Source organism: Cyprinus carpio, chromosome B10 (genome assembly GCF_018340385.1).
Source record: "Cyprinus carpio isolate SPL01 chromosome B10, ASM1834038v1, whole genome shotgun sequence".
Lineage (NCBI taxonomy): Eukaryota > Metazoa > Chordata > Actinopteri > Cypriniformes > Cyprinidae > Cyprinus > Cyprinus carpio.
Genome location: NC_056606.1, coordinates 20,796,749 through 20,823,020, shown reverse-complemented (window position 1 = coordinate 20,823,020; position 26,272 = coordinate 20,796,749). Strand labels below are relative to the sequence as shown.

At 34.6% G+C, this 26,272-nt stretch overlaps 4 protein-coding genes across 12 annotated transcripts in view; 3 read left to right on the top strand and 1 right to left on the bottom strand.

Annotated features, from left to right (window-relative positions):
• The first annotated feature begins 104 nt into the window (after window positions 1–104).
• On the top strand, window positions 105–756 carry LOC109058929 (hydroxycarboxylic acid receptor 1-like). The gene has a single exon (XM_042732040.1). It carries the CDS (start codon window positions 307–309, stop codon window positions 754–756), a length of 450 nt encoding a protein of 149 aa, XP_042587974.1. The 5' UTR covers window positions 105–306.
• A 4,083-nt stretch (window positions 757–4,839) lies between these two features.
• Window positions 4,840–5,926, top strand: LOC109058959 (hydroxycarboxylic acid receptor 2-like). The gene has a single exon (XM_042733218.1). It carries the CDS (start codon window positions 4,840–4,842, stop codon window positions 5,827–5,829), a length of 990 nt encoding a protein of 329 aa, XP_042589152.1. The 3' UTR covers window positions 5,830–5,926.
• A 1,201-nt stretch (window positions 5,927–7,127) lies between these two features.
• Window positions 7,128–11,058, top strand: LOC109058928 (B-cell CLL/lymphoma 7 protein family member A-like). Of its 7 annotated transcripts, none has more exons than XM_042733220.1 (6): window positions 7,128–7,336; window positions 8,458–8,551; window positions 8,629–8,719; window positions 8,794–8,943; window positions 9,914–10,014; window positions 10,110–11,058. In XM_042733220.1, exons 1-6 carry the CDS (start codon window positions 7,245–7,247, stop codon window positions 10,179–10,181), a joined length of 600 nt encoding a protein of 199 aa, XP_042589154.1. In that variant the 5' UTR covers window positions 7,128–7,244; the 3' UTR covers window positions 10,182–11,058. The 7 variants fall into 7 exon arrangements, with proteins under 7 accessions (XP_042589154.1, XP_042589156.1, XP_042589153.1 ...); XM_042733222.1 differs by having other exon boundaries at window positions 7,129–7,336; window positions 8,458–8,539; XM_042733219.1 differs by having other exon boundaries at window positions 7,129–7,336; window positions 8,626–8,719.
• A 2,240-nt stretch (window positions 11,059–13,298) lies between these two features.
• Window positions 13,299–26,272, bottom strand: part of LOC109058986 (CAP-Gly domain-containing linker protein 1-like) — a 66,755-nt gene continuing 53,781 nt past the window's right edge. For all 3 annotated transcript variants that reach the window (XM_042733206.1, XM_042733208.1, XM_042733207.1), the window contains 8 exons: window positions 25,195–25,280; window positions 21,420–21,522; window positions 21,249–21,292; window positions 19,886–19,946; window positions 19,486–19,642; window positions 16,711–16,763; window positions 16,509–16,621; window positions 13,299–15,239 (listed from right to left, as the gene is read on the bottom strand). In XM_042733206.1, the coding sequence (XP_042589140.1) occupies window positions 15,011–15,239; window positions 16,509–16,621; window positions 16,711–16,763; window positions 19,486–19,642; window positions 19,886–19,946; window positions 21,249–21,292; window positions 21,420–21,522; window positions 25,195–25,280 (846 nt within the window). In that variant the 3' untranslated portion in view covers window positions 13,299–15,010. The remainder of the gene's footprint in view (window positions 15,240–16,508; window positions 16,622–16,710; window positions 16,764–19,485; window positions 19,643–19,885; window positions 19,947–21,248; window positions 21,293–21,419; window positions 21,523–25,194; window positions 25,281–26,272) is intronic.

Here is a 26,272-nt window from a genome sequence, read left to right as displayed (position 1 = left end):
TTTTCATTGTTTGCTAGAATGCCCAAGTGTAAAGTATCCTTCCTGTAATCATTTTAATGGTGCTTTTGGAGAGTCCCAAGTTGCAAAGCGAAATGATTATTAAATTCACAGGAGACACAAATGCCTCCTGAGACCATTTACCCATCACACCTGGGTTTTTTGTTGTCCATGTGCATGCTTACAGCTACACCGTTTGCATGTGAGCAAACATCTTACGAGCAAGTCTCGTAGGAATCATTGCTATTTGAGTCAAAACAGTGAAAAGATCTGAAGTTCTCTGACTTTTGTCACAGCAGCACAAGAATCATGAACAACTCCTCAATATGCTGCACTTACGAAACGCCCATGCTGGACCACTACCTCCCCCTAATGTTCACCGAGTTCGTATTGGGCCTTATGGGGAACGTCCTCGCCCTCTCAGTGTTCTTCTTTCACAGGGACACCTGGAAGCCCAATTCTATTTATCTTGCCCATCTAGCTCTGGCGAACTCATTGGTCCTTTTCTGCCTTCCTTTCAGGGCCGACTACTACCGCAGGGGCAAAGACTGGATCTACAGAGACGCTTTCTGCCGTATTTTGCTCTTTCTTTTGGCTGCCAACAGAGCTGCAGGTATATTCTTCCTCACTGCTGTCGCCGTGGACCGATACCTGAAGATCGTCCACCCTCTCAACCGCATCAACCGATGCTGGCCTTTGAGTTCTCATCATAGCCATGACCGTCTACCTCCTAACAGATTAACATTTCTGCTATCTTAACAACCACATGTAGTGTGAGAGCTTCAATATCTGCTTTGGGAATAATTCACAGTTCAACTGGCACTATGTATTCTACATTCTCCAGTTCTTTGTTCCCACGGCCATTGTTATCTACTGAACAACCTGCATTACATGGCAGTTGAAGAGTAAGACAGTGGACACACGGCAAAATCAAAAGAGTCATGCAGTTCATCTTAGCAGTGGCTGCAGTTTTCATTATATGTTTCTTCCCAAGCAACATCTCGCCATTGCCATGTACGTCCTACAGTCTGGTATAACGAGAGCCATTGAGGCAAATGACACATTTGAACTCACTGTATTAGATACTCTGCAGTCACAGAGACTTAACAGACACTCACACACAACAGCAATCGCACAACAGTGCATTTAAAGGGTGCATTTAAAGTGGGATATTTATTCATTTAAATGTAAATGATATAATATATCATGTAAACTTCAAAAACTGTATTGACAAACAATGGTATATATTTCACATTTAGGGATATTCTGTGCCTTTGAGTTATATTAAAACATATTTTTTGCTGTCTATTTGGAATAATGATTTGCTATTGGATATTCAATGCTCCATAAATCTGATTAGTATTTTGTGTATTTTTGTATTAGTATTTTGTGTATTTGTGTATTTTGTCTTTTTGGTGCAGCAAATAATTTTTTTTTTAATTTCAATAACCTCTCTGAGATTATGACTAAATGAAGACATATTCTGCTGCATGGGCAAAATAAATCAATAAAGCATTTAAAGAAATTAATACATTTCTTAAATAGTCCTTTTGGTTTTCCTGTGTGCTTATTTTATTTGATGGACTTCTGTAATGTTTAAAACCTTTAGCAAGAATGACATTGCTTTTGAAGATGTTTCTTTGTTTTATGTCTGTTTTTTTTTGCATTTCTGTTATTGTTTAGCAAATTGTTAAAATTACCTACAGCTTAATGCTGTTGGTCAGTTTGAGTTACAAACCTCAAATTTCACACACACACACACAAACACACACACACACACACACACACACACACACACACACACACACACACACACACAAATGTGCATGATGAACAAATCTGCTTGCATTTATGTTTTTTTTTCATTTCTTTTTTTAATTATAGTAAATAAATAAAGATACCTCTCATGAACTTCTCAACCAGTTGAAATCTGGAATGAAATTCATCTTTCGACAAATATCTAACAAAACTGTGAAGAAAAAGTTACATAAACATTTGCAGACTAAAAAAATACTGTATATGTTGTACAATTTTGAAATTTCATAGACTCACTTTACTGAAATTTCCCATACTGTTCTGATCTCATGAAGATCATTAAGGATCAGCCTCCTATGCACCTTGATGTACATCCACAAGGTTTTTTGCAGTTAAAATGTATATGTGTCTTACCACTAACATCCAGAAGAGGGAGTGTCACAGAAATTAAAATGATGAGAGAAGGTGGATGCTATATGATAATCATTATAGTTATGCCATTATCAACAGATGTTATTTATGTAGCAGATAGAATAGAGAATCTGTTTCAGAGAAAAACTCAGAAGTGAATAAACGTACATACAAAAATATAGAGAATACAATCCTGATTCCATATCTTGATGTTAATGTTTAATCTGCACTTAATTTCCTACATGTTTCTGTTCTTCTGCTCTGAACCTGCAGTTCCGATAACATTTCTAATATTCATATCCAATAATATTAACATTTTTTCATATCCATTTTCATACACATCATTTCATTTTCAAAAATAAAATTCGAGTTACTTAATTATTTTGTTGTATGAGAAATTAAAAATGTATATGGTCTAAAAGAAAATATGAACATACTCTTATATAATTCTGTTTTTCTTTCCTTACATGAGAACAGTTGCCAGCTGGACACACAGCCAGTGAAGAACAGCTGAGATCAGAAGCCACTGCTGCTGCTCACCCTGATGGAAACAAGGGGAAGAGAGAACAGACGCCATCGCCTTACAGAAGGATAAAAAACATGAACAGATCACAAATGATTATTAAATCCATAAGAGGCACAAATCCCCCTTGAGGCCATTTACCAACCACACCTGGGTCTGTTGTCCATGTGGATCCTTAAAGCTACGCCCTTTGCGTGTGAGCAAACCAGTGATGTTATGAGGATGCCACCCGATATGTGGGGTGGACAACAAAAGTCAATATGAAAAGAAATAAAATTAATTTTTGGAGATTTCCCCCCTTATTTTTATAGGACAGTCAAGTGAGAGCGTGGAGAGGCAAAACGCTACTGTCACAATAAAAACTGCAATGCAGTGCTTAAATATGTGTGTATCACTTTAAAACAGCATTTTATTTAAGCCTATTAAAAGCACTGAACTAAAATAAATAGTATTTTATTTATAAAAATTAAAATATTTATTTTTAAAATAATTAAATAAATAAAAAACTTTTTTGCGCTTGTTTATTTGATTATCAAATACTCAACCTATAACCCCATAAGCAAATGTAATATATGTGCATATATTACATTTCCACATATGAAATTTATTATCATATTAAGTAAAAACATATATAAAACCAATTAAAAAATGGGAACAATTTCATATATTAACACACCTAGCCCATAAAAATACATGTTTATGTATGTATAATACATTCTCAAAAATGTATGTCATGCACATAAAAATCTTTCCTAAAAACCCATTAATCATGTTGATATTATATAAGTAAATATAACATAGACATGTATGTAAAATCTATTATAAAACTTAAACATACATATACATTGTATTTATGTTGTTTTAATAAAGTTGTGTATATGAATTATATATTGTTGACATATATAGAAAAACATAATATAGTTATCATTAACATTATATAAAATTAATAGTAAATTTTACTATGGGGATTTTATATGTGTTAGCAATTTATATCTTCATCTACCCAAAGACTGTACATGTGTAAATTATACACTGTCTTATTGGTAATATATATGTCATTATCAAAAAAAACTATGCAACAGCTGGTATTACTTTAATTTAGTTAACAGTGACCTGAGCTTACTCATAATTATGATAGAGCTCCTCGTAAAAGCTTTAAAAAATCTATTTCATAAGCTGTTTTGACTGATTCATTCATCTGCTACAAAAAACCTAATCAGAGCATCCCTTTTCTGAAAGACTGACTATCTGACACATACAGAAGTGAACATGTAAAGACAAGATAATACAATCACTGACCCACTAGTTTTGCAGTAAAGCTATTTGCCCCTTTGTATAAAGGTATTAGTAGGGGTTTTACTTAAAAGTAAAGTTGTTAGTAATGTAAAATAAAATATCTAATCACTATTTTAGTTAAGTAATTAGTAATGTGTAATTGATTTTTTTTGAGTAACTCACCCATCTCAGGATCTGAAACAGAGGACAACTCAGCAAACATGAAGCATGACTTCCAGTGCTTACAATCTGACAAAATAAAAAAAATCTTAATTAGAGCTTAATTAAATATTCCTGCTGCAAGGTTTCTTCTCCTGTTTTCAACAGATGAAAATAAAGAGAAACTCCAGACAGAAAAAGTGATGGATAAATGACATCCATGCCACACATCAATACATAATACATTAGTATATGAGTGAAACCAAAACTTCAATTAGTAGTACACAATCAAAGTAAATTATAACACCAATTTAAAAAAAAAAATCACTAACAAATCTAGTCATGGTTCAACAAAAATAGGTGTGTAAGTTACATTGGAAGATTTTAAAATAAGGGCACAGACAACTTGCACTGTTTGTAAGAAAAGGTTGTGCGCCAATGTTAAACAGTGACTCCTGAGGTTCCCGACTACGCCTCTTCTACGCTTAAGACTTAAATAGCCAATAATAATTTAGAAAGAAATCTAGAAGCCAATCTAAGCAAAAACTGTAATTTGACTGATTTTCAATTGGGTGGGCACTGCCCACCCTTGCCCACACATAGCCACGCCTCTGGAGCAAACATCTTAAGACCAAGTCTTGGGGGAGTCATTGGCATATTCAGTACTCAGATGAAACAATAAAGATCTGAAGTTCTCCGAGTCTCTCAGCATCAGAATCATGGACAACTCCTCAAAGTGCTGCGCTTTCGAAGCACCCATCTTGGATGAAGTCCTACCTCCGATACTATTCGTCGAATTCATTTTAGGCCTTATGGGGAACGTCCTCGCCCTCTCTATGTTCTTCTTCCACAGGGACACCTGGAAGCCCAATTCTGTTTATCTTGCCCATCTCGCTGTGGCAGATTCGGTAGTCCTTTTCTGCCTTCCTTTCAGGGCCGACTACTACCTCAGGGGTAAGGACTGGGTCTATGGAGACGCTTTCTGCCGTATTTTGCTCTTTCTTTTGGCCGCCAACAGAGCTGCAGGTATATTCTTCCTCACTGCTGTCGCCGTGGACCGATACCTGAAGATCGTCCACCCTCTCAACCGCATCAACCGAATGGGTTTGACCTACGCTCTGTGGGTCTCTGTGGGCCTGTGGGGTCTGATCATAGCCATGACTGTCTACCTCCTAACAGACAAGCATTTCTACTATAGAAATAACCGCACACAATGTGAGAGCTTCAACATATGTTTAGGTCACAATGCATTGTCTGACTGGCACAATTCATTCTACGTTATCCAGTTCTTTGTGCCCACCGGCATTGTTATCTATTGCACGGCTTGTATTACGTGGCAGCTGAAGAGTAAGACAGTAGACACACAGGGCAAAATCAAGAGAGCCGTGCAGTTTATATTAGCAGTTGCTCTAGTTTTCATTATATGTTTCTTCCCGAGCAATGTCTCCCGTATCGCCGTCTGGGTGTTGAAGAGCTGGTATAGTGAGTGCCAGTATTTCCGTGATGCAAATGTGGCTTTCTACACGACAGTCTGCTTTACCTACTTCAACAGTGTGCTCAATCCCATCGTCTATTATTTCTCCAGCCCAGCATTCAGTGGATCCCTCAAGAAAATCTACATGAAACTTCTAGGGAAGAAAATGGACGATGAGGACGACTATGGGAAGAACAATCGCAGTTCTGTTACAGTATCAGCTAATGTATCTTAAGTTAATATTCACTATGTAGTGTTGATGTTATAAAGTCATACACATTATAATTCATAATAATATATTTACTCAGATGTCAACGATAGGTGTTAATGTATATTCATGTAACCTAATCAACGATTTGTGACCTTCATAAACATTTAATATGCCCTTGACATTAGTCTGTTTATATAAATGAATTACCTACACAAATGACTTCACTAATACTTTAATAAATGTTTTCAACAGTCCTCTTGCTTTGTCTGATTATTTAATTGTAAAAAATTGAAATATAGTAAAAGTAACACTATATGGAAATATTCAATGTTTTAGATATGAAGTTATTTTTATATTGTGCTGTATTTTCCTATGATTTAAAAAAAACTTTTAAAAATTATTACTGCATATTTTCCACTTATTTTCTTACTAAATATTTAACATGCATATTTTTACTTAATACTTATTAAATCAGGACTGAAATATTTTTATATGCTTTCATTTTTAAAGCCAACTTAGGCTATTCAATGTACAATAGTTCAAGTCTTTGTTTTTAAGTATATTAAATCAAATATTGCTAATTATTATTATATTATTAGAATATTCAATTATATTACTATATTGTTATTATTATTATTATTGTTCAGTTTTTTTCTAGTATTAATTTTATTCTTTTGTTATTTGTTGTGTGGAGTCTTTTATTAACAATATATATATATATTACATATATATATATATATATATATATATATATATATATATATATATATATACCCATATATATATATATATATATATATATATATACATATATATATATATATATATACACATATATATATATATATATATATACACATATACATATATATATATATATACACATATATATATATATGAAGGTTATATAAGTATATGTATATGTTTTTGTAATGGTATGTTATATTTTGTTTATATGGAAAATATTAATAAAGTGAGGGGAAAAAAGAATATTGCATTATAATATTATTTATATTGATATATATTATATTAATATTAACTACATTTAATATTGTTAAACTTTATTGTTAATATAAATAATTATTGTTATGATTGTATTAAGTCATGTAAAATTCCTAATAATAATATTGATTTTAATATTGAAATCATAACATGCCGATATAAAATCACGTTTTCGTTCAATGTTTCCTAAACGTACTGTCTTATTGACAAAAGGAGCTACCAAATGACAAACCCACACATTAAAAACAACCTTCGCAAGATTCCTTAAATTACTGCACGCTGATTACGCGAAGGATAAAACACGCCAAAAGAACAAAAGAGTTTGAATCGGGGCTGTGTATTTGGCGCAGGCGCGCTGTATGCGGTGTGTGTGCGCGCATTGTGTGTGTGTGTGTGTGAACTGCCGGCGAGCTTAAAAATATTACCGAGCGGAGGGAATGTCTGGCAGGTCAGTGCGCGCGGAGACCCGGAGCAGAGCCAAAGATGACATCAAACGCGTTATGGCCGCTATTGATAAAGTACGAAAATGGTAAGATCGCGGGAAAAAGCCCTGTGTTTGTTCCACTGGAGAAAAAAAAAATGCGCTTGTGGGGGAGGAGAGAGAAAGAACAAACGAGAAGGACAGAGACTGATATTATAGGGTCATTTTTGAGAAGTGAACTCGAGCGCACGCCAGGTGCTGTGCGCTCACCCGACACCATGCACTAAAAAAATGAATGTTTTGGAGGGATTTCAAATGCTTCTAATGGAGATGAAGTGGGTTGAACCCAGAAGCCATTTCGTTGCAGTCACATGAAGCCATTTCTCGCTGCAGTTTGGCGCACTGTGATGTGTAACATCTGTGTTTTGAGGATGAAAGGCTGGGGAAACTCACCTGTGCGCGCGAGTCACAGTCGCTGTAACACACACAGTGAGCTGAAATGCAGCTCAGAGTCTCTTTACATCAAATAAAGCTGAACACATGGAGCGCTGTGGGGGCTGGGACAGGGAAGTGAGCGACTGCATGTCTGATATTTCATTAACAACATTAAAGAAACATTTAAAAGAAGCGGCTTTTAGACACAGTATGTTATCTTTAGACATTTTACATACAAACCCATTTCTGCCTGAATTTATTTTGTTGCTCAATTAAAATAATTTGGAGTGCAGGTTTTTTATATTATAGGGCACAACATTTTACCTAGCTTTTCTTGTAACCACAGGCATTTTTGCTTACATATTATTTTTGGTTCCTTCTATTTTTTTATTTATAGGATATGACTTTTTAATATGCTATTTTTTATATAATATCTCACATTATTAGATATATTATTTGTGTTTCATATGGCTTCAATTGCTATGTTATTCTAAAAGTACTGCCATTGCAAATAAAAATATATCAGGTTCATTTAAGTGCATTTTATTTTATGTAAACAAAATCAGCCTATTTACTTTTTAAATACTCATTCCTGGTCTTATTGTGCACAGTTCATCCGTGTGTATTAATTACTGGATTAAATATATATGGCTTTTCAAATCAGAATGTGATTTCCTCTTAAACAATCACAGGCCATGCAAGCTATTGCATAATGCTAACCAGTAACCAAATAGCTATTTAGTCATCAAAGTACTTCTTTTTGGGCTACAGATCTTTGTTTTAACAACTCACAGGGAGAAAAAATGGGTGACGGTTGGAGACACTTCACTGCGTATCTTCAAATGGGTTCCAGTGACCGAACCAAAGTCAGACGATGTAAGTGTTAAGGTGTGTGACAACTGTGCATTCTTTACTTTTTATGAAGTTGTAGTTCATTAATTTTCAGTCTGACTTCTGAACAGAAGAACAAAAAAAAGAAGGGCAGAGAGGAGAAATATGGATCAGAGGTGACGACTCCAGAGAACAGTTCCTCTCCGGGAATGATGGACATGCACGGTCAGTCTCTGACAGTGCATAATGTAATTTGACAGTACTGACTCTTAAATGACAAGCTGTGGTTTCCCTTATAGATGAGAACAGTAATCAGAGCTCAATAGCTGATTCCTCACCAGTGAAGATGGAGAACAGCTGTAGCACGAGCCCGACACCAGAGGCCACTGCTAGTGCTCACGCTGATGGAAACAAGTGCAAGGCAGAACATACGCCATCCCCTGATAAAGGTACGAAAAACCACTCTGATCACATCAAAAAAACAACATGCATAATTACAGTCACAAATAACATCAAAAAATTCACACAAGTTGCTGAAAATGTACTCACTCTCATGTCATAATTTCCTATTGGTAACAGATTTAGAGAAATTCAGCACATCACTTGCTCACCAATGGATGCTCTGCAGTGAATGGGTGCCGTCAGAATGAGAGTCCAAACAGCTGATAAAAACATCACAAAAATCCACACCACTTCACTCCATCAATTAATGTCTTGTGAAGTGAAAAGCTGCATGTTTATAAGAAACAAATCCATCATGAATGCATTTGAATTGCAACTTCAAACTGTTGCTTCTGGCCAAAATCAGAAAGAGCTTTATTGCCAAGTATGCTTGCGCATACAAGGAATTTACAGAAAATACAGGTTCTCTATCCATAATATGATTTCTCTAGTGAAAAAGTCCATCTCCTGTTGTCCTCTCACATCAAAATCCACCCACAAATTTGTTTAGAACAGTTTTGGACTGATTTCTCTTGTAAACGGTGCTTGATCTGTGCATATTTCTCTCCTGATTCAGACCAGATTACTTTTTAACTGGATAAGGCAATTATTATGGATAGAGAACAGAATCTTAATGATGGATTTGTTTCTTACAAACACACAGCTTTTCACTTCACAAGCTGTTAATTGATGGACTGGAGTGGATTACTTTGCATTATTGTGATGTTTTTATCAGCTGTTTGGACTCTCATTCTGACGGCACCCATTCACTGCAGAGCATCCATTGGTGAGCAAATGTTACAATGCTAAATTTCTCCAAATCTGTTGCGATGAAGAAACAAACTCATCTACAACTTGGATGTACTGAGGGTGAGCACATTTTCATAAAGACTGTATTCAAAACATTGCATCCAAGATCTGAAAGAAATGTGATGCATCACAATTGGATGAATCACAATTGTGGTTGAATTTTTACAGGGAATTGTAACTCCCCCACTTCAGAGACCTCAACAAGCAAAAAAGATACTCAGTTATCAGGGGAGAAGGAGTCCCCATCAGACACCTCGACAAACACTCAGGTAAAAACATCACTTACCTTCAAGTTAGAAGAAGATAATCAAGGCTGGGAATGACTTGAGGGTGAGAAAACGTTTTGCTTTTTGTGTTTTGTTAGGAAAGTGAAGATGGTTCCCCACCCACAAAGAAAAGTAAAGTGGAATCATCTTCTCAGGACTTAGATAACTAAAGCTGACAAGTTTGCTCCCACGTTTCAAACACGTCACTGTCCCAAACCAATGAGGAAACCTGACCCACTTGACTTTCCCGATCTTCAAATACAGCTTCACCTTCATCTTCTCACCAGGAGCGAACGTTTGCAGACGTCACTGTGCCAGTGAACCGAGGTTGATGGCAAACACTGACCTGATCCTGTGAGAGACCTGCAGCCTCGCACCATCCGACTCATGCACGATATCCAGCGTTAGTTTAACAGTAATGAGAGTCAATGCACTGCATAGATTTGTCAAGATAAAAGATGGATTTGCTGCTGTGATCATCTTTGTTTTCAATTTTTTTTTATTATTTAATTTAATGACTCTACTAGTTGTTTTTCTAACTACTTTGCAGACTGCTGTATGGTTATAGTGCAGGTGTTTGGTTTGTTTATAGACTCTCTACTGGTCTGTGTGCCTCCTGGCTCCATGATGTGTGCTTTTTTTTTTTATTTGTGGCTTTTGTTTTTAAAGCTTTTCAAAGCATTACGTTTTTTGTTTTTAAAGGGGAGGAATAATTTTTGTTACACGTCAAAATGACTCGATATATACCTCATTTCCAAACCAGCTGAGCTGGAACTTAATTCTTGATTGATGGACAATAAATCCAATTCACTGAACACAATCTGACAGTTTTTAAAAGATGTCATTTTCAACAATAAATCCACTCTGACTCCAATCTGATGTAGCAACATACAAGGAACTCACAATGAAATACTCTAGATACATTGGGACCATGTTTTCTTGAAATGATTTTGTCTTGTACAACTGATTAATTTTGGTTTTATTTATTTAATCATTAGTGCTTGTTTTTAGAATATTAAATTTGTTTTAATAAAAAATGTTAACTGAGTTATGACTAGCCTATTTCTTTTACCTTCATGCCTCTTTTGATGTGCGTATTTTAGAGCAATTTAGGCAAAGAATGCTTTCATATTTATTATATACCACAGACGTCTATGATATTTACTCATGTTGAATAAAAGTTATGGCGTTGTTAGCACGCCCCCTAACGACACTTTATCGCATTACCAAGCGCAAACTTAGACGTACTGTTCAGAAATGTTTTTGATATGAACATAATTTAAGGAGGTTGTATATGATTCTTAATAAACCTTTACCTGATTTTACCTGCAGTTAACATACACCAAAACGTTATAATATTTAGAACATTACTCTCATTGGTTTTCGTTAACTTTTCAAGAGTTTGTTGATGTAATTCGTGTTAAGTGTCTTACCTCCGATCTGGCGTCCTGTCAAACTGCGCGCGCTTTTCAATCTCGTCATCAGTTTTTGATTTTTATAGTCTCGCGAGCTCGTTCAACAACTCTCTGCCATTTATAAAATGAAATGAGAATTATAATTTATTTGATAAACTTTTGGCAGACGTTGTAAACTCCCCATATATATTATACCAAAAAAAAAATCGTGAAAATCTTGAAATGTTCTTGGTAACATTTCATAAAGTGAAACTTTCATATAGGGCTATTCTAGATTTATTACATGTAAAGTAAAACATTTCAAACGTTTTTTTATTTTATTTTGATGATTAGAGCTTACAGCTCACGAAAGTCAAAAATCCAGTATCTCAAAATATTAGAATGTTTCCATTTGAGTTTCATTAACTGACCATCCCTGCAGTATAAATTCTGAATATCTCTTGTTCTTTGAAACCACAATAATTGGGAAGACTGCTGACTTGGCAATGGTCCAGAAGACAATCAATAACACCCTCCACAAAGAGGGTAAGTCACAGAAGGTCATCACTGAAAGGGGTGGGTGTTCATTGAGTGCTGTATCAAAGCATATTAAATGCAAAGTTGATTGGAAGAAAGAAATTGGGAAGGAAAAGGTGCACAAGCGGCAGCAATGGCCAAATGCTTGAGAATACTGTCAAGCAAAGCAGATTCAAACACTTGGTAGAGCTTCACAAGGAGTGGACTGAAGCTGGAGTCAGAGTCACCACGCTCAGACGTCTTCAAGAAAAGGGCTACCAAGCCACTTCTGAAACAGAAACAACGGCAGAAGCATCTTACCTGGGCTAAGGAGAAAAAGAACTGGACTGTTGCTCAGTGGTCAAAAGTCCTCTTTTCAGATAAAAGTACATTTTGCATTTAATTTGGAAATCAATGTCTAGAGGAAGACTGGATAGGCACAGAATCCAAAGTCCAATCTGAAGTCAGTGATGATTTGGGGTGCCGTGACGTCTGCTGGTGTTGGTCCATTGTGTTTTATTAAGTCTAAAGTCAATGCAGCCGTCTACCAGAAGATTTTGGAGCACTTTATGCTTCAGTCTGCTGACAAGTTTTACGAAGATGCTGATTTCCTTTTCCAGCAGGATTTTTGCCACTGCACACAGTGCCAAAACCACTTCCAAGTGGTTTGCTGATCATGATATTACTGTGCTTGATTGGCCAGCCAACATACCTGACCTGAACCCCATATGGAATCTATGGGATATTTAAAAAAGTGAAAATTTCATATGTAAAGTAAAACATTTCAATTCATTTTTTTGTTTTAATTTTGATGATTAGAGCTTACAGCTCATGAAAGTCAAAAATCCAGTATCTCAAATTATTAGAATATTTCCTAGGATGAACCAAAAAAGGATTTGCAAAACAGAAAAGTTCACGTTCATCAAATTTACATCAAAGAAACACTTTCGTTATTTTATGTGGGGTTCAGAATTGTCTTATCAGGCTGCATTTTTAAGGGACATGAATTATTGACCAGGCCCCTTCTGCGTGAAATTGGGAGACTATGAGAGCGGTGTTTCAAACTTTGGCTATAAGCACAGTTATAAAAATACTGGCGTTTCAAACTTTGGCTATAAGCACAGTTATAAAACTTTGAGATATAAATTTAGATGAAAGATCAAGACAAAATCATTAATGACTACGTGAAGTGGTTTTATTATGTGATAATTCTATACAATGAATCACACCAGTGACTTAAATGCTGAATCTAAAATGTGTCTAGAATTGTCCTTATGTCGTTGTCATGTTTGTGAAATGTTTAAAAGGTTTTCACAAAAACATGGTCAGAATCAATGTGCAGTCAGAAAGAACAATATATTCAGACAGACACAGGAAAAATCTTTGAATGTTTGTATTAACTTCAAGTGAATATACAGTACATGAAACAGTACAATAGTTAAAGACTGTCACAATATTTCAGTAGAAACAGACCATATATTTGCAATTAATGCAAAATTTTCTGATCAAATTCATATAAACCAAAGGGGAATAATCATGAATATTATACATATTTAATATAATCTTGTGCACCATTTCATTGCGGGTTACCAATTCTAACATTTGCAGTTTATTAGGTTGCTAAATAAACTGTTAATATTACATCAATAATAAGAGACACAATATGATCTTGTGCTTAAAAATTGTGCTTTAGTAAAGGTCTGTTCACACCAAGTTTGAGGTGACTAAAATATACGGAATTATAAAATATTTGGAAGCCATTTTTTGCACCAAAACAATTCTACACTATTTTTTGATGCAGAATTTTCTTCATTCTCTGAAAAAAGTAACTGTTCAGCATTTTAAATAAATCAATCTTAAATCCATACACAAAAAAGTTTAAATCTTAAAATCTTGCCGTGCATTTATTTTATGCCAAAAAAATCGGACTTGGTGTGAATAGGCCTGAAATCTACAGAACATACCATTAAAATACACATAAAAAGCCATTGACATGACATTATTATAACTATATATCTGACATTTAACATAACTTAGTTCCAAACAATGGCAGTTAAACTCATGTGCTGTATACAATTAAAGTGATAAGTGCAATAAGTTAATAATGGTTAGCTTCAGCTTTGTTTGGTGCACTTGATGTACTGTTTTGTGTCTGTGATAACAGACCGTTACGAGTTCTTCAAGCTAAAGTGTCATTTTGTTTCATTAAAATAACTTCATTCAAATCTTCTATCCTGGTTTAATATGCAGAGACAGCTGTAAGTAAACCATTCGTAGGGCAAATTACTGAATAGTGCAACAACTGGGGCTATGTTCGGAATAGCATACTACATACTACAGTATGTATACTGTGCATAGTATGTATAATTTCTGGATGCATAGAATACCTGGGTGAAAATGTGCAGTATACAGTCAGATCCCATAATGCAATGTGCTCGACACGAGTCGATTCAACATGAGTAATGAATAAGCTGAAATTAAAATTTTGCTTAATTTTTATTGTTGCATAATGCGTACCATTTCGCATGCTATAAAAAATAGTGGGCAGTATTCTGTCACTATTATGCAATACGCAGTGTGCTAGTATACCAATCCGAACAGGCTACAGATTTGAGAAGCTTTCAAAACATTGCTGTTTGTTTGAGCACCCTGAAATGTCAGCTTCTGACCAATGGGTTGATTTTGGGGCGGAGCTACAATAGTAAAGAGGAAAACCTGTTTGGAAATGGACATTATTTTTGCAATTCCATTTTGTGCCACTAGAAATTACACACAGCAGCTTTAAATACACTGCAGAGTATCACTAAACCGTTCCCAATTTTCTTGCTGGTAATTCATCATTAGATTAATCAACACAGGACAGTGAAAAACGTATGAAACGCACAAAAGAGTATTGATAACACAGAAATATCTTTTACCTTCATAACATTCAATTTCCATAAATGCAGCATACCTTAGCCTTCATTTGGGCGGATTCATTTAGGGAATGTACAAGAGGTTTGAATGTATATATACTGTGTACAAAAATAGCGTATAATCTGGTTGAACTGTGCATAGCCTGCTCACAGGCCGAGGGGTTGAGGGGAGATTCAGAAGGTTTGGTCATCGTTGCAAGAGTCTGTCCAGTGACCGAACGCCTCACAGATGTCGCAGTACGGTCGTTCGCCGCTGCGGCTCCCGTGGTATGTGGTGTGTGGAGGCGAGTCTGGGGATTGCGTTTGAGTGGGACAGTCCTCTGTGTCGTGCAGGTCAAAGCAGTCACAGATATCGCAGAAAACGCGTGGTGGAGCTTTCTTCTTCTTTTTGACCTCACCAAGACTTGAGAGACAGAGAATAAAAAATGGTATTTTACATAAACCCTGTGCGAAGAATAATAATAGCAACGAAGATGCAAGTAGTGCAATGCTTGTCAAGTATGTACAACATGACCATGTGCCAGGGTTATTACAGTTAACAAACAAACAAAAATATTGGCTAGAAATAAAATAAATGTTAAAGGGATACTCCACGAGGTGGATTATTTTTTAAATAGTTAAATATTAAAAAATAAGTGCAACATAAGTTGTACATAATAAACATTTTTCATTTTCATTAAGTATAACTTGATGTGCTAAAACTGAAATAAAAATTAAAGGGTTACTCCATCCCAAACTGAAAATTTTGTCATTAATCACTTACCCCCATGTCGTTCCAAACCCGTAAAAGCTTCGATCGTCTTCGGAACACAATTTAAGATATTTTGGATGAATTCGGGAGGCTTCTGACTCTCCCATAGACTGCCAAGTAAATAACAGTGTCAAGGTCCAGGAAAGTATGAAAAGCATCGTCAGAATAGTCGATCTGCCATCAGTGGTTCAACCGTAACGCTATGAAGCGACAAGAATACTTTTTGTACACAAAAAAAAACAAAAATAACGACTTTATTCAACAATTCCTCTACTCTGTGTCTCTCCAAATCAGTGTAGAGCCATTTTGGCAAATCTGACTAGTACACAGATGGCTGACACAGAAGAGCGTAAGCCATCTATGTACAGATCAGATTTGTCAAAACGGTGCTACACTGATTTGGAGAGACAAAGAGGAGAGGAATTGTTGAATAAAGTCGTTATTTTTGTTTTCTTTGTGTACAAAAAGTATTCTTGTCACTTCATAACGTTACGGTTGAATCACTGATGGCAGATGGAGTATTCTGACGATGCTTTTCATACTTTCCTGGACCTTGACACTGTTATTTACTTGGCAGTCTATGGGAGAGTCTCAAGCCTCCCTGTTTTCATCCAAAATCTTAAATTATGTTCCAAAGATGATCAAAGTTTTTACGGGTTTGGAACAACATGGGGGTAAGTGATTAATGACAAAATGTTCATTTTGGGATGGAGTTTCCTTTTAATAAAAACTACAGACGTTTAAAAAAAATTATAGTAATGACAAAACACCCAACAAAATTATAAACTACTAACTAATTAAACTTCAAATGAAAATTTAAAATATAAAACTAAAAACAAACTCTAAATATTAATAAAAACAGTGCCTGCTAGACAAAAAAACAAAAAAAAAATGTCGTTGTCAAAACTCAGTTGGACTCACCCATCATTTTCATCATTTCCGATGAACTCGGTCAATGCCATTTTCTTCAGCTTCACCTTTAGTTCTTCATTCTTCCTCTGGAGGTCCACAATGACTGAGTTCAGGAAGTTGATCTGATCCATGCAGGAAAACATGGCAGAATTTAGAAATTTACAAACAAATCCTAAAAACAGAATCCAAGTACACAGCAGAAGAGTTTTACCTGTCCCTCAGCAAACTCTTTCTCTTCTCTCAGTTGGTCTATAGCAGCATCACCTACAGGTGAAACAAACAAATTAAAGGGTTAGTTCACCCAAAAATTAAAATTTGCCTGTGATTTACTCATCCTCGAGGCATCATAGGTGTATATAACTTTCTTCTTTCAGACAAATCCAATCGGAGTTATATTAAAAATATTCTAAGCATTAGAATGGGGTAGGCAGGTGTTTTTGATTAACAGTCCAAAAACATGTTAAAGCGTTCACATACATAATAAAACATCCCTCACACGGCTCTGGGGCATGAATAAAGGCCTCCTGTAGTGAATCCATGCGTTTTTGTAAGAAAAATATCCATATTTTAAACATAATAAACACTTTTCTCTCACTTCTGCTGACTGTTGTACACGGATGATGTTCCGGCAGATGATGTAGGATGTATGCGTCACGCGCACGCCTCTGAGGCCTCGTTTACACTGCAGGTCTTGATGCCCAATTCTGATTTGTTGCCTACTGTATATCCGATTTTTTTACACATTCTTTCAATTGTGACCCATATCCGATACATGTGTTTACACTTGCCATACCACCTGAAACATCGCATGAGAATAATGTGACTTGTGCTGACAAAACGAGTCACAATAATGAATTAAAAAAATAAAATAAAATAAAAATATTGGAGGAAAAATTTAATTCTCCATTAAAAGACCTTCAAAATGATTTATGATTTGTTGGAATCGGACAAAAAATGACTGAGTCACACCCATTTGAAGTCGATAGTGAAGTCCTCCATCTTTTCTTATTATTAATTACTATATTAATAAATCACAACACAGCTATTTTTATTTTATTTTATCTTTGCTATTATAAATAAGAACAGATGCAAAAAAACAAACAAAAAAAACAGTAGAACAAATAGCATAGAAAGAAACAAATAATGCATTACCTTTATCATTTTATATCTAAACTAAAACATTAATGTACGAAAAACAATCAAATATAAAAATAACTTAAGTGTGTTCATTACAAATAAATTGATTATTAAAACTACAAAAGCAGTTCAATGAAGTGCAGCGAGTGATTCCCTCTTTCTTTTACAACAAAGTGACGTGACATGCAGCCAAGTTTGGTGACCCATACTCAGAATTTTGTGATGTGCATTTAACCCATCCAAAGTTCACACACACACACACACACCGTGAACACACACACCGTGAACACACACCCGGACCAGTGGGCAGCCATTTATGCTGCGGCGCCCGGGGAGCAGTTGGGGTTCGGTGCCTTGCTCAAGGGCACCTCGGTCGTGGTATTGCCGGTCCGAGACTCGAACCCACAACCTTAGGGTTAGGAGTAAATGCATGGATCTAATCTAATGTTACACATCAGATGTCTTCCCCCAACAGTTCCCCAAGCGTTTACTTAAGACAGAGAAGATTATGTTTGCGTGAATTCTGAAATACTGTAATTCTGTATATGTGTGTATTTATCATGATCGCGCGTCGTTATATGCACACACTTCAGGTGACAGAGAAAATGTAATCCTCTTAGAAAATGTACAAATAAAGATAAGACATATGACGTCGTTAAACCACGGAGAAGTACCAAACTGTGGCAGTTTTAATGACGTATAGAACGCAATGCCTTAGAAAATCCGATCTGCATGTTTACATGACAGTCGCATTGGCACATATCTGATTTAGATCCGATTTATTTCCACATATGAATGAGGCCTGAAACTGATCTTGAAATATCCGAATGCATGCGTTTTTTTTCCCGTTTACACTGTCATAGAACAGATCCGTTCTGTGTCACATACGAGCAAAAAATCGGAATTAGGTCACATTTAACTGGCAGTGTAAACGAGGCCTGGGATAGTCTCATGAGTTTGTTTACAGAAACTCAAGCAAAGGAAGAAAAGTTTCCTTACTTTAGCAAAGGAGAACCAGTCTCCTCTTGGCTTATATCGAAATCCTGGGTTTGTACTTCTAATTCATGACTGGGATTTTGATTTGTTCTCTCCCCGCATTCATCACTAATCATGCAACGCCGACGTTCTACGTCATCAACCGGAAAGGCTTCCTTGTACGCAGTTAGATGAAGTGAGAGAAAAGTGTTTATTACATTTGAAATATGGATATTTTTCTTACAAAAACGCATAGATTCGCTACAGGAGGGCTTCATTCACCCCCCAGAGCCATGTGAGGCAAGTTTTATTATGGATGTGGACGCACTTTATTTGACATCTTCTGGACTGTTTAAAAGTATAACTTTTATAACTCTGATTGGATTCGTCTGAAAGAAGAAAGTCCCATACACCTAGGATGCCTCAACGGTGAGTAAATCACAAGCTAATTTTCATTTTTTTATGAACGAACCCTTTAAGATTTTTCATACTGCAAATGGAAATAAAAGTAGTAATGCTGTGTGTATTACTCATACTACTTCCATTTCCAGTGTAACAAAACTATTTAAAGCAAAAGCAACAGAAAAGTCATTTTAAGACATTTTTACATAAAATTGGATTAAAAAACAAAAAAATAATAAAAAAAATTCTGAGATGATAACTTGATGTCATTTCCTGAATTAAACATGCAAATTCATTGATCAAATAATGTCAGGTTTGGTGAGCAAGAGACTTTTTCAAAATATTACAAAATCTTTCCACAAATGTTTAAATGATTAATTAAATGTAAATTACAGTAGCTGGCAATATACAGTATACTGGACACAATGCAAAATGCAGTCATTCCGTTCCAAATATAAATACGCTGACATACCTGAACTGACTTCCTCTCCATTCCCCGTCTGCCGGACCTCCAGCTTTTGCTCCAGGCTGTTCACTTGGCTCTGCAGCTGTGCTTTGTCCCTCTCTAGAGATGTCACAGCTGACTGGAGTGTCTTGGCCATGGCATTTTCCACACGAAGCACTGCAATCTGGAATGACAAATTATTTTTTTTCCCTTAACTGACAATATTAAGTGCCAATAATACAAAGTTTTATATAAAAAGAAAAAAACAGGAACTGCTTTAGACAGCTTTAGTGTTTTATCAGAACACTAGAAGCATTCATTTTATATAAGACAAATTCAGTCATAGTCCAAAGTGAATAAAACATACTTTGAAGAATGATCCAGAGGTTTAGTAACACTTAAGAAACCCAAGAGTCAAAGTTCTTACCTCATTTCTTAGTGTCTCTAGCTCTTTGTCTTTATCAGACATCATTGCATTGGAGTTCCCACTATGAGGACAGACAAGAGCTCACTGTAACTAGTTGGATTTACAGTCATGTTACAAAAGCCATATGCATGCTGAGAACATGCATAACACCATCTCTCAATGGAGCTCCAAAGATTAAAAGCTTACAGAAAAACATGAAAAAAAATGAACAGACCTCTAGTGGGACTGCACAGTATTATTAGGGTGGAGGAAAACAATAGATCTAAAGCCAAAAACCTTTTTTATTTGAGCTGTTCTCTGGATGTGGTAATCTTGGTGTATCATAAAATACTGATCTGTAAAGAACGTGTACTGACAAGCTTTTTTGAAAGCCTTCATTTCCCATGAAATGAAATGACATTTAAAGCCTTCAGAGTGCATGTGATCTCAAATCCAGCTCTCATTTGAACAATTACTAAGACAGAGCTCCATTATGCACCATCAAAAGCATCCGTGACATGCTGTTTATAACCACAGATAATAAATTTAGGTTTTGAAAGCTTGTGAAGAAATTTAAGGGAATAGTTCATCCAAAAAAGAATATTTGCTAACAATGTTCTCACGCTCAGGTCATCCAGGATGTAGATGAGTTTGTTTGTTCATCAGAACAGATTTGGAGAAATTTATCATTACATCACTTGCTCACCAATGGATCCTCTGCAGTGAATGGGTGCCGTCAGAATGAGAGTCCAAACAGCTTATAAAAACATCACAATAATCCACACCACTCCAGTCCATCAGTTAATGTCTTGTGAAACAAAAAGCTGTATATTTGTAATAATTAAATTCATCATGTTTTAACTTCAAACTGTTGCTTCCAGCTTAAATATCCTCTATCCATAATACTGATTTTTCCATTGAAAAAGTAATTTGGTCTGAATCAAGAGAGAAATATGCACAGATCAAGCAACGTTTTCAAGTGGAAACAGTCCAAAACAGTTCCACAGTGGATTTTGATGTGAGAAGACAACAGGGGATGAGACATTATTGTGGATTATTAAGTATTTTGGTCTGAAGCAATGGTTGATAGTTATAACACCACATTGACCTTAAGGAACTGTTTATTGCAAATATGCAGCTTTTCACTTCACAAGATGTTAACTGATGGATTGAAGGGGTGTAGATTACTTGTGTATTACTGTGATGTTTTAATCAGCTGTTTGGACTCTAATTCTGATGGCACCCATTCACTGCAGAGGATCCATTGGTGAGTAAGCTTTAAATTTTTGCCTTTAAACCAATTTTTGCCATAGACTTCCACTTGAAGACTTCCGTCTTGATTACATCGAATGAACGTAATACTGAGACAAAGACATGTGCTCACCTCTCTGTAATCTCCAGCTGGCTAGTCAGAGCTTCGCTGCCAAGCTGCCAAAAAAAACAAGCATGATACATGATAACTCAAACCCTCAAACTGATGGAGAATGTCACAGGGCAACACATTTCAGAAGAGCTGACAGGAAACATTTAAGTAGAGAAGCAGAGAGATAAACACCTGCTGTGCGTGGACACCCAACTCCTGAGCCAACGTCCCTTTCTCGTCCTGGAGTGACACCTGCTTCTGAGACTTCTGATTGGCTGACAGTTTTAGCTCCTCACTACACAGAGAGCGAGAAAAGGAGGGAGTTAATGCCAATACTATCATACAAGACTAGCATACTTGCATACTAGTATTTTGCAGTATCTGAATTTCCTGTGTCCATTTAACGCCTGGATGACCTACCATTACCATTCAAACGTTCATGGTCAGTAAGATTTTTTTAAAGACTTATATTTACAAAAGTGACAGTAAAATCATTTATAATATTAAAAAAAGACTTCAAATTCAAATAAATGCTGTTGTTGTTTTTTTTATTTTCTATTCATCAACGAATTCTGAAGAAAATTTATCAAGGTTTCCACAAAAATATTAAGCAGCACAACTGTTTTCATTTAGAATAATAATAAATGTTTCTTGAGCAGCAAATCAGCATATCAGAATGATTTCTGAAGGATCATGTGACACTGAAGACTGGAGTAATGATGCTGAAAATTCAGCTTTACATCACAGGAATAAAATACACTTAATATCCATTTAAAATATGTTCAAGTAGAAAATAGTTATTTTAAACTGTAATAATATTTCACAATATTACTGATTTTATTGCGCTCAAATTGACTTTCTATTTCATATATGAAAAATTATTTGGAAATGATATCAAATGTAATATTTAGCTAAATATATCAGTTAATTGGTCAAATTTAATTTTAACATTTAGTCTAAATAAACATATTTCCATGTAGCACACTGATTATCTTAATAATATATTCTGCAGCATACAGTACATATACTGTGCGGTATGCAATGTGAGCAGAGTCAAAAACGAATTCTGAGCTTAAAATATTGTTTTTTTGTATTTATAATGCACAGTGATTTTCATGATCTTTTTGATGGCCACCCTGACATCAATCTTGTTAACTTTTCCTATTTTCCTCTCAAGGCAATGCACATTGTTTAATATATCATCTTTCCTTTCCATTACGACCCGTCGGCAGTTAAGACATTTCAAAGACCATGCGCTTGACAAATAACAGCGTTTAGCTACAAAAAGCGGTAGTAAAAACGTGAGCTCAAAAATAAATAAATAAAAACACTTCAGAAAGGTCACCGTCATCCTCCTCATGTGTAACGAATGAGCCAATCTATTTTTACCCAGGGTGCATTATGATGCAGGAATAAATCAAATCATGCACGCTCAAAACTCAAGCAGAAAATCAAGGTGAAGTCTCTAAATTGCACCGTCGTAAAAACTAAAAGCTATAAGAGCCTCACAAATTCCAAAAAGAATATTCTGTGTTCAATAAAGCATAACATCTTTTTTCCACAAAGAAAAGAATAGCAAAAAATATAATATTATAAGCTACACTGTGACACATATCCATGAGCATCAGAAGATCAACAGAGTGTTATGAAAGGAACTCCATGGATCTCACGTGGAGTCGAGAGCGTTAGACAGGCGGAAAACAGCAGCTGTAGCTGGAAAGATGTGGTTACGTAAAACTCCCTGGAGGAGAGCAGCTCAATTCTGAAGCGTTCGGCTATGAATATCTTCAGCACAAGAGTTCAAAAGAGGCTCCACATGGGTACCTGCTTGCATCACTGGAGCCGTCACTCGCTGGACGCGCCAATCAACCGCAGCTTGAAGGAGTGTGTCGGATCAGCTCGAGTTATAAAGGCTTTGAGCTTCGGTTTGTGGCTCTTCAATTCAGAGTCAACATGAATTCAGAATGGACCCCACTAGATTTTACACCACCAGAAATGTTCATTCTGGTTGTAAAAGCATTTTGAGCTAAAGGTTTCTGCTTTAATGCTTAAAATTTTTTGCAGACAGATATATTGCAAATAAAATGCAAAATAAACTGTTTAAATATTTTTTTTAAATGAAACCCTTTTTATTAGAATTTTTGGAATTTATTTATTTTTGAAATATTTATATATTTTCCCTTTTGTTTTTCAATTCCTGGTGTATAAAATCAGGTTCTGCCCTACATTTTTTTTTATTATCTTGATTGTGAAATGCTGCAAACCAGATTCAAAAGCTCTTTGTGTCAGAACATGTGCATCATGCTTGTTATTCAAAATTTTTTTTTTTTTTTTGCAAACAAATAAAAAAATGAAATGCAAACATTTTCAAAATTGATTTTTTTTTTTTTTAATTTTTAAATAAATTTCAATACATTTTTAAATTAATCAGGTTCAGCCCTATATTTTTTCTTATTGATTATCCTGAATGTGAAATGCTGCAAGCCAAATTCAAACTCTTATTGCACGTGAGCAGAACCGCTCAATGTGTCAGAAAGTTGTTATTCAGAAAAAAGAAAAAAAAACAATGAAAAGTAAAAATGATCAAATATTTTAATTGCAGTTTTTGGCTATTTTTTTTTTTTTTTCAGCAGGTGTCACTAAACCCTCTTATTTTTCAAAAGCCTTTTTACAAAGACACTTTTCATCATCCAGTCTATTCCTGATATATAAAATCAGCTTCTGCTCTACATTTTTTCCTTGTTGATTATCCTGATTGTTAAATGCTGCAGAACATGTGCATTATGCTTGTTATACGAAAGTTGAGGTAGAGTAATTTTGCAAACAAATAAATAATTAAATATACATATGTGTGTGTATATATATATATATATATATATATATATATATACCCCACACACACACACACACACACACACACACACATATATATGTATATGTATATATATATATATTTAATTATTTATTTGTTTGAAAAAAAAAAAAAAATATTATATATATATATATATATATATATATCAATCATTATTTTTCTAAATTGAAAAAAAAAGGCAATTTTTAAATAAACTTAAATACATTTTAAAAATTAAAGTAAATAAAAATAAATAAATCGTGCTTAAATATAAAAAATGAAACATTTCATAATTGAATTTTATATTTTTTTAAATCCTTTTGGGTATTTTAAGTATTTATCTCTTTAGCAAGTGTCATCAAACCCTCTTATTTTTTAGACAATTTCATATAGAGACACTTTTCATCATCCATTATTGATGGATCAAATCAGGTTCTGCCCTATTTTTTTTCTTATTGATTATCCTGAAGCCAAATTCAAACTCTTATTGCACGTGAGAATGTGTCAGAATGTGTATTGTTGTTATTCAGAAAACTTTAGCTGAATTAATTTAGTAAACAAATAATAATAAAAAAAACATTAAAAATGTAATTAAATAATTAAATTGCTAAATAAATATTAAAAGTAAAAATTATACGAATATTTTGTTTGGAATTTATTTATTATTTTTTCAGCAGGTGTCACCAAACCCTCTTATTTTTCAAAAGCTTTCTTACAAAGACACTTTTCATCATCCAGTCAATTCCCTCAGGTTCTGCTCTATATTTTTTCCTTATTGATTACCCTGAATGTGAAATGCTGTGAGCCAGATTCAAGCTTATATCGGCCACATGAGCACAACAGCTCAATATGTCTGAGCACGCACATTACGCCTGTTGTTGATCAGAAGTCAAAGCTGTTGTGACCATGTGGAAATGGCTCATTTGTTGCAGGTGTTGTTCAGTGGTCAGCAAATGTGAACTAATCCATGTGAGGCTAGATCATGTCATTTTATCTCCTCACTATTATTTCAAGTCTTCTCACTACTATCACTATCGATGAAAGTGTCAAAAAGTCCTAAATACTGAAACAGTCAATGAATAGAAGCGCATGGGTGCATGTCAGTAGTAAACTCACATTTCTTTGCGGAGACTGTCGATGCTCTGCGTTTCTGAACTCAGCTGCTCCTGATACTGAGAGTTCTGCTGCTTCAGGGCCTCAAGCTGGTGGACGAGATAAAACACAAATAAATCAAGTGAAAGAAAGAGGTTTTAGCAAAAACGGTTTTGGACAAAACACAGTGGGGTCAATGTCATGAAACTTTTCAAGAACATGTATTTTGCAAATCGCTTATCTAAGGACTATTTTATCATGTCTTTTCTTGGGTTCTTAAATTACTTTAATGACAATCAAGCATACTCTGTTTCAAATTTTCATTATTATAAAAAATATCTACATTTCATACCTGCAATGTTAAAAAAATAAAATAAAATAAATAAAATAAATATATATATATATATATATATATATATATATATATATATATATATATAATATATATATAGTTATTGTGCAAATATTATTTAAATTTACACAGTGTATTTCTACATAATGGTAGCATTTGTTGTAGTTTTTAACTCAAGTTTCTGAGGGTGACTTATGGTTCTAAAACTGGTTTTGAAATCATAAATTTGCTTGTGATATATTAATAATTTATAGTGTATTTCTACATAATGGTAGCATTTTTTGCACTTACTTTACTATATGCTCATTTGGACAAAATATCTTTATTACAGTATTTTTCTAAAATGTCAGAAATTATCATTAAGTAAAACAATTTTTTTCATTAATGAAAAAAGCAGAAACTATATAGAAAAATATAGAAATTTAGAAATTTCAAATATAGAAAATTAGAAATTTTGCCTCAGCAACTAAAAGAAATAAAATATGTTTAAGTTCTAAAATTATTGAAACTAAAACATATTAAAACAGCTAAATAGTAATATTTAAAATGCAAAAGGACGTAACAAAATGACTGAATCAAACACAAAGTAACAGAAAATATAGAAATAAAAGCTAATTAAAATTATCAATAAATACCAAAATATAAATAATATTAAAACAATACTGGGTAAAAGGCATTAAATTATCATGAAATAATAATGTGATTATGCAAAAAGGTGTTCTGGGTGTTTTTTAACATCTTTTTAACATC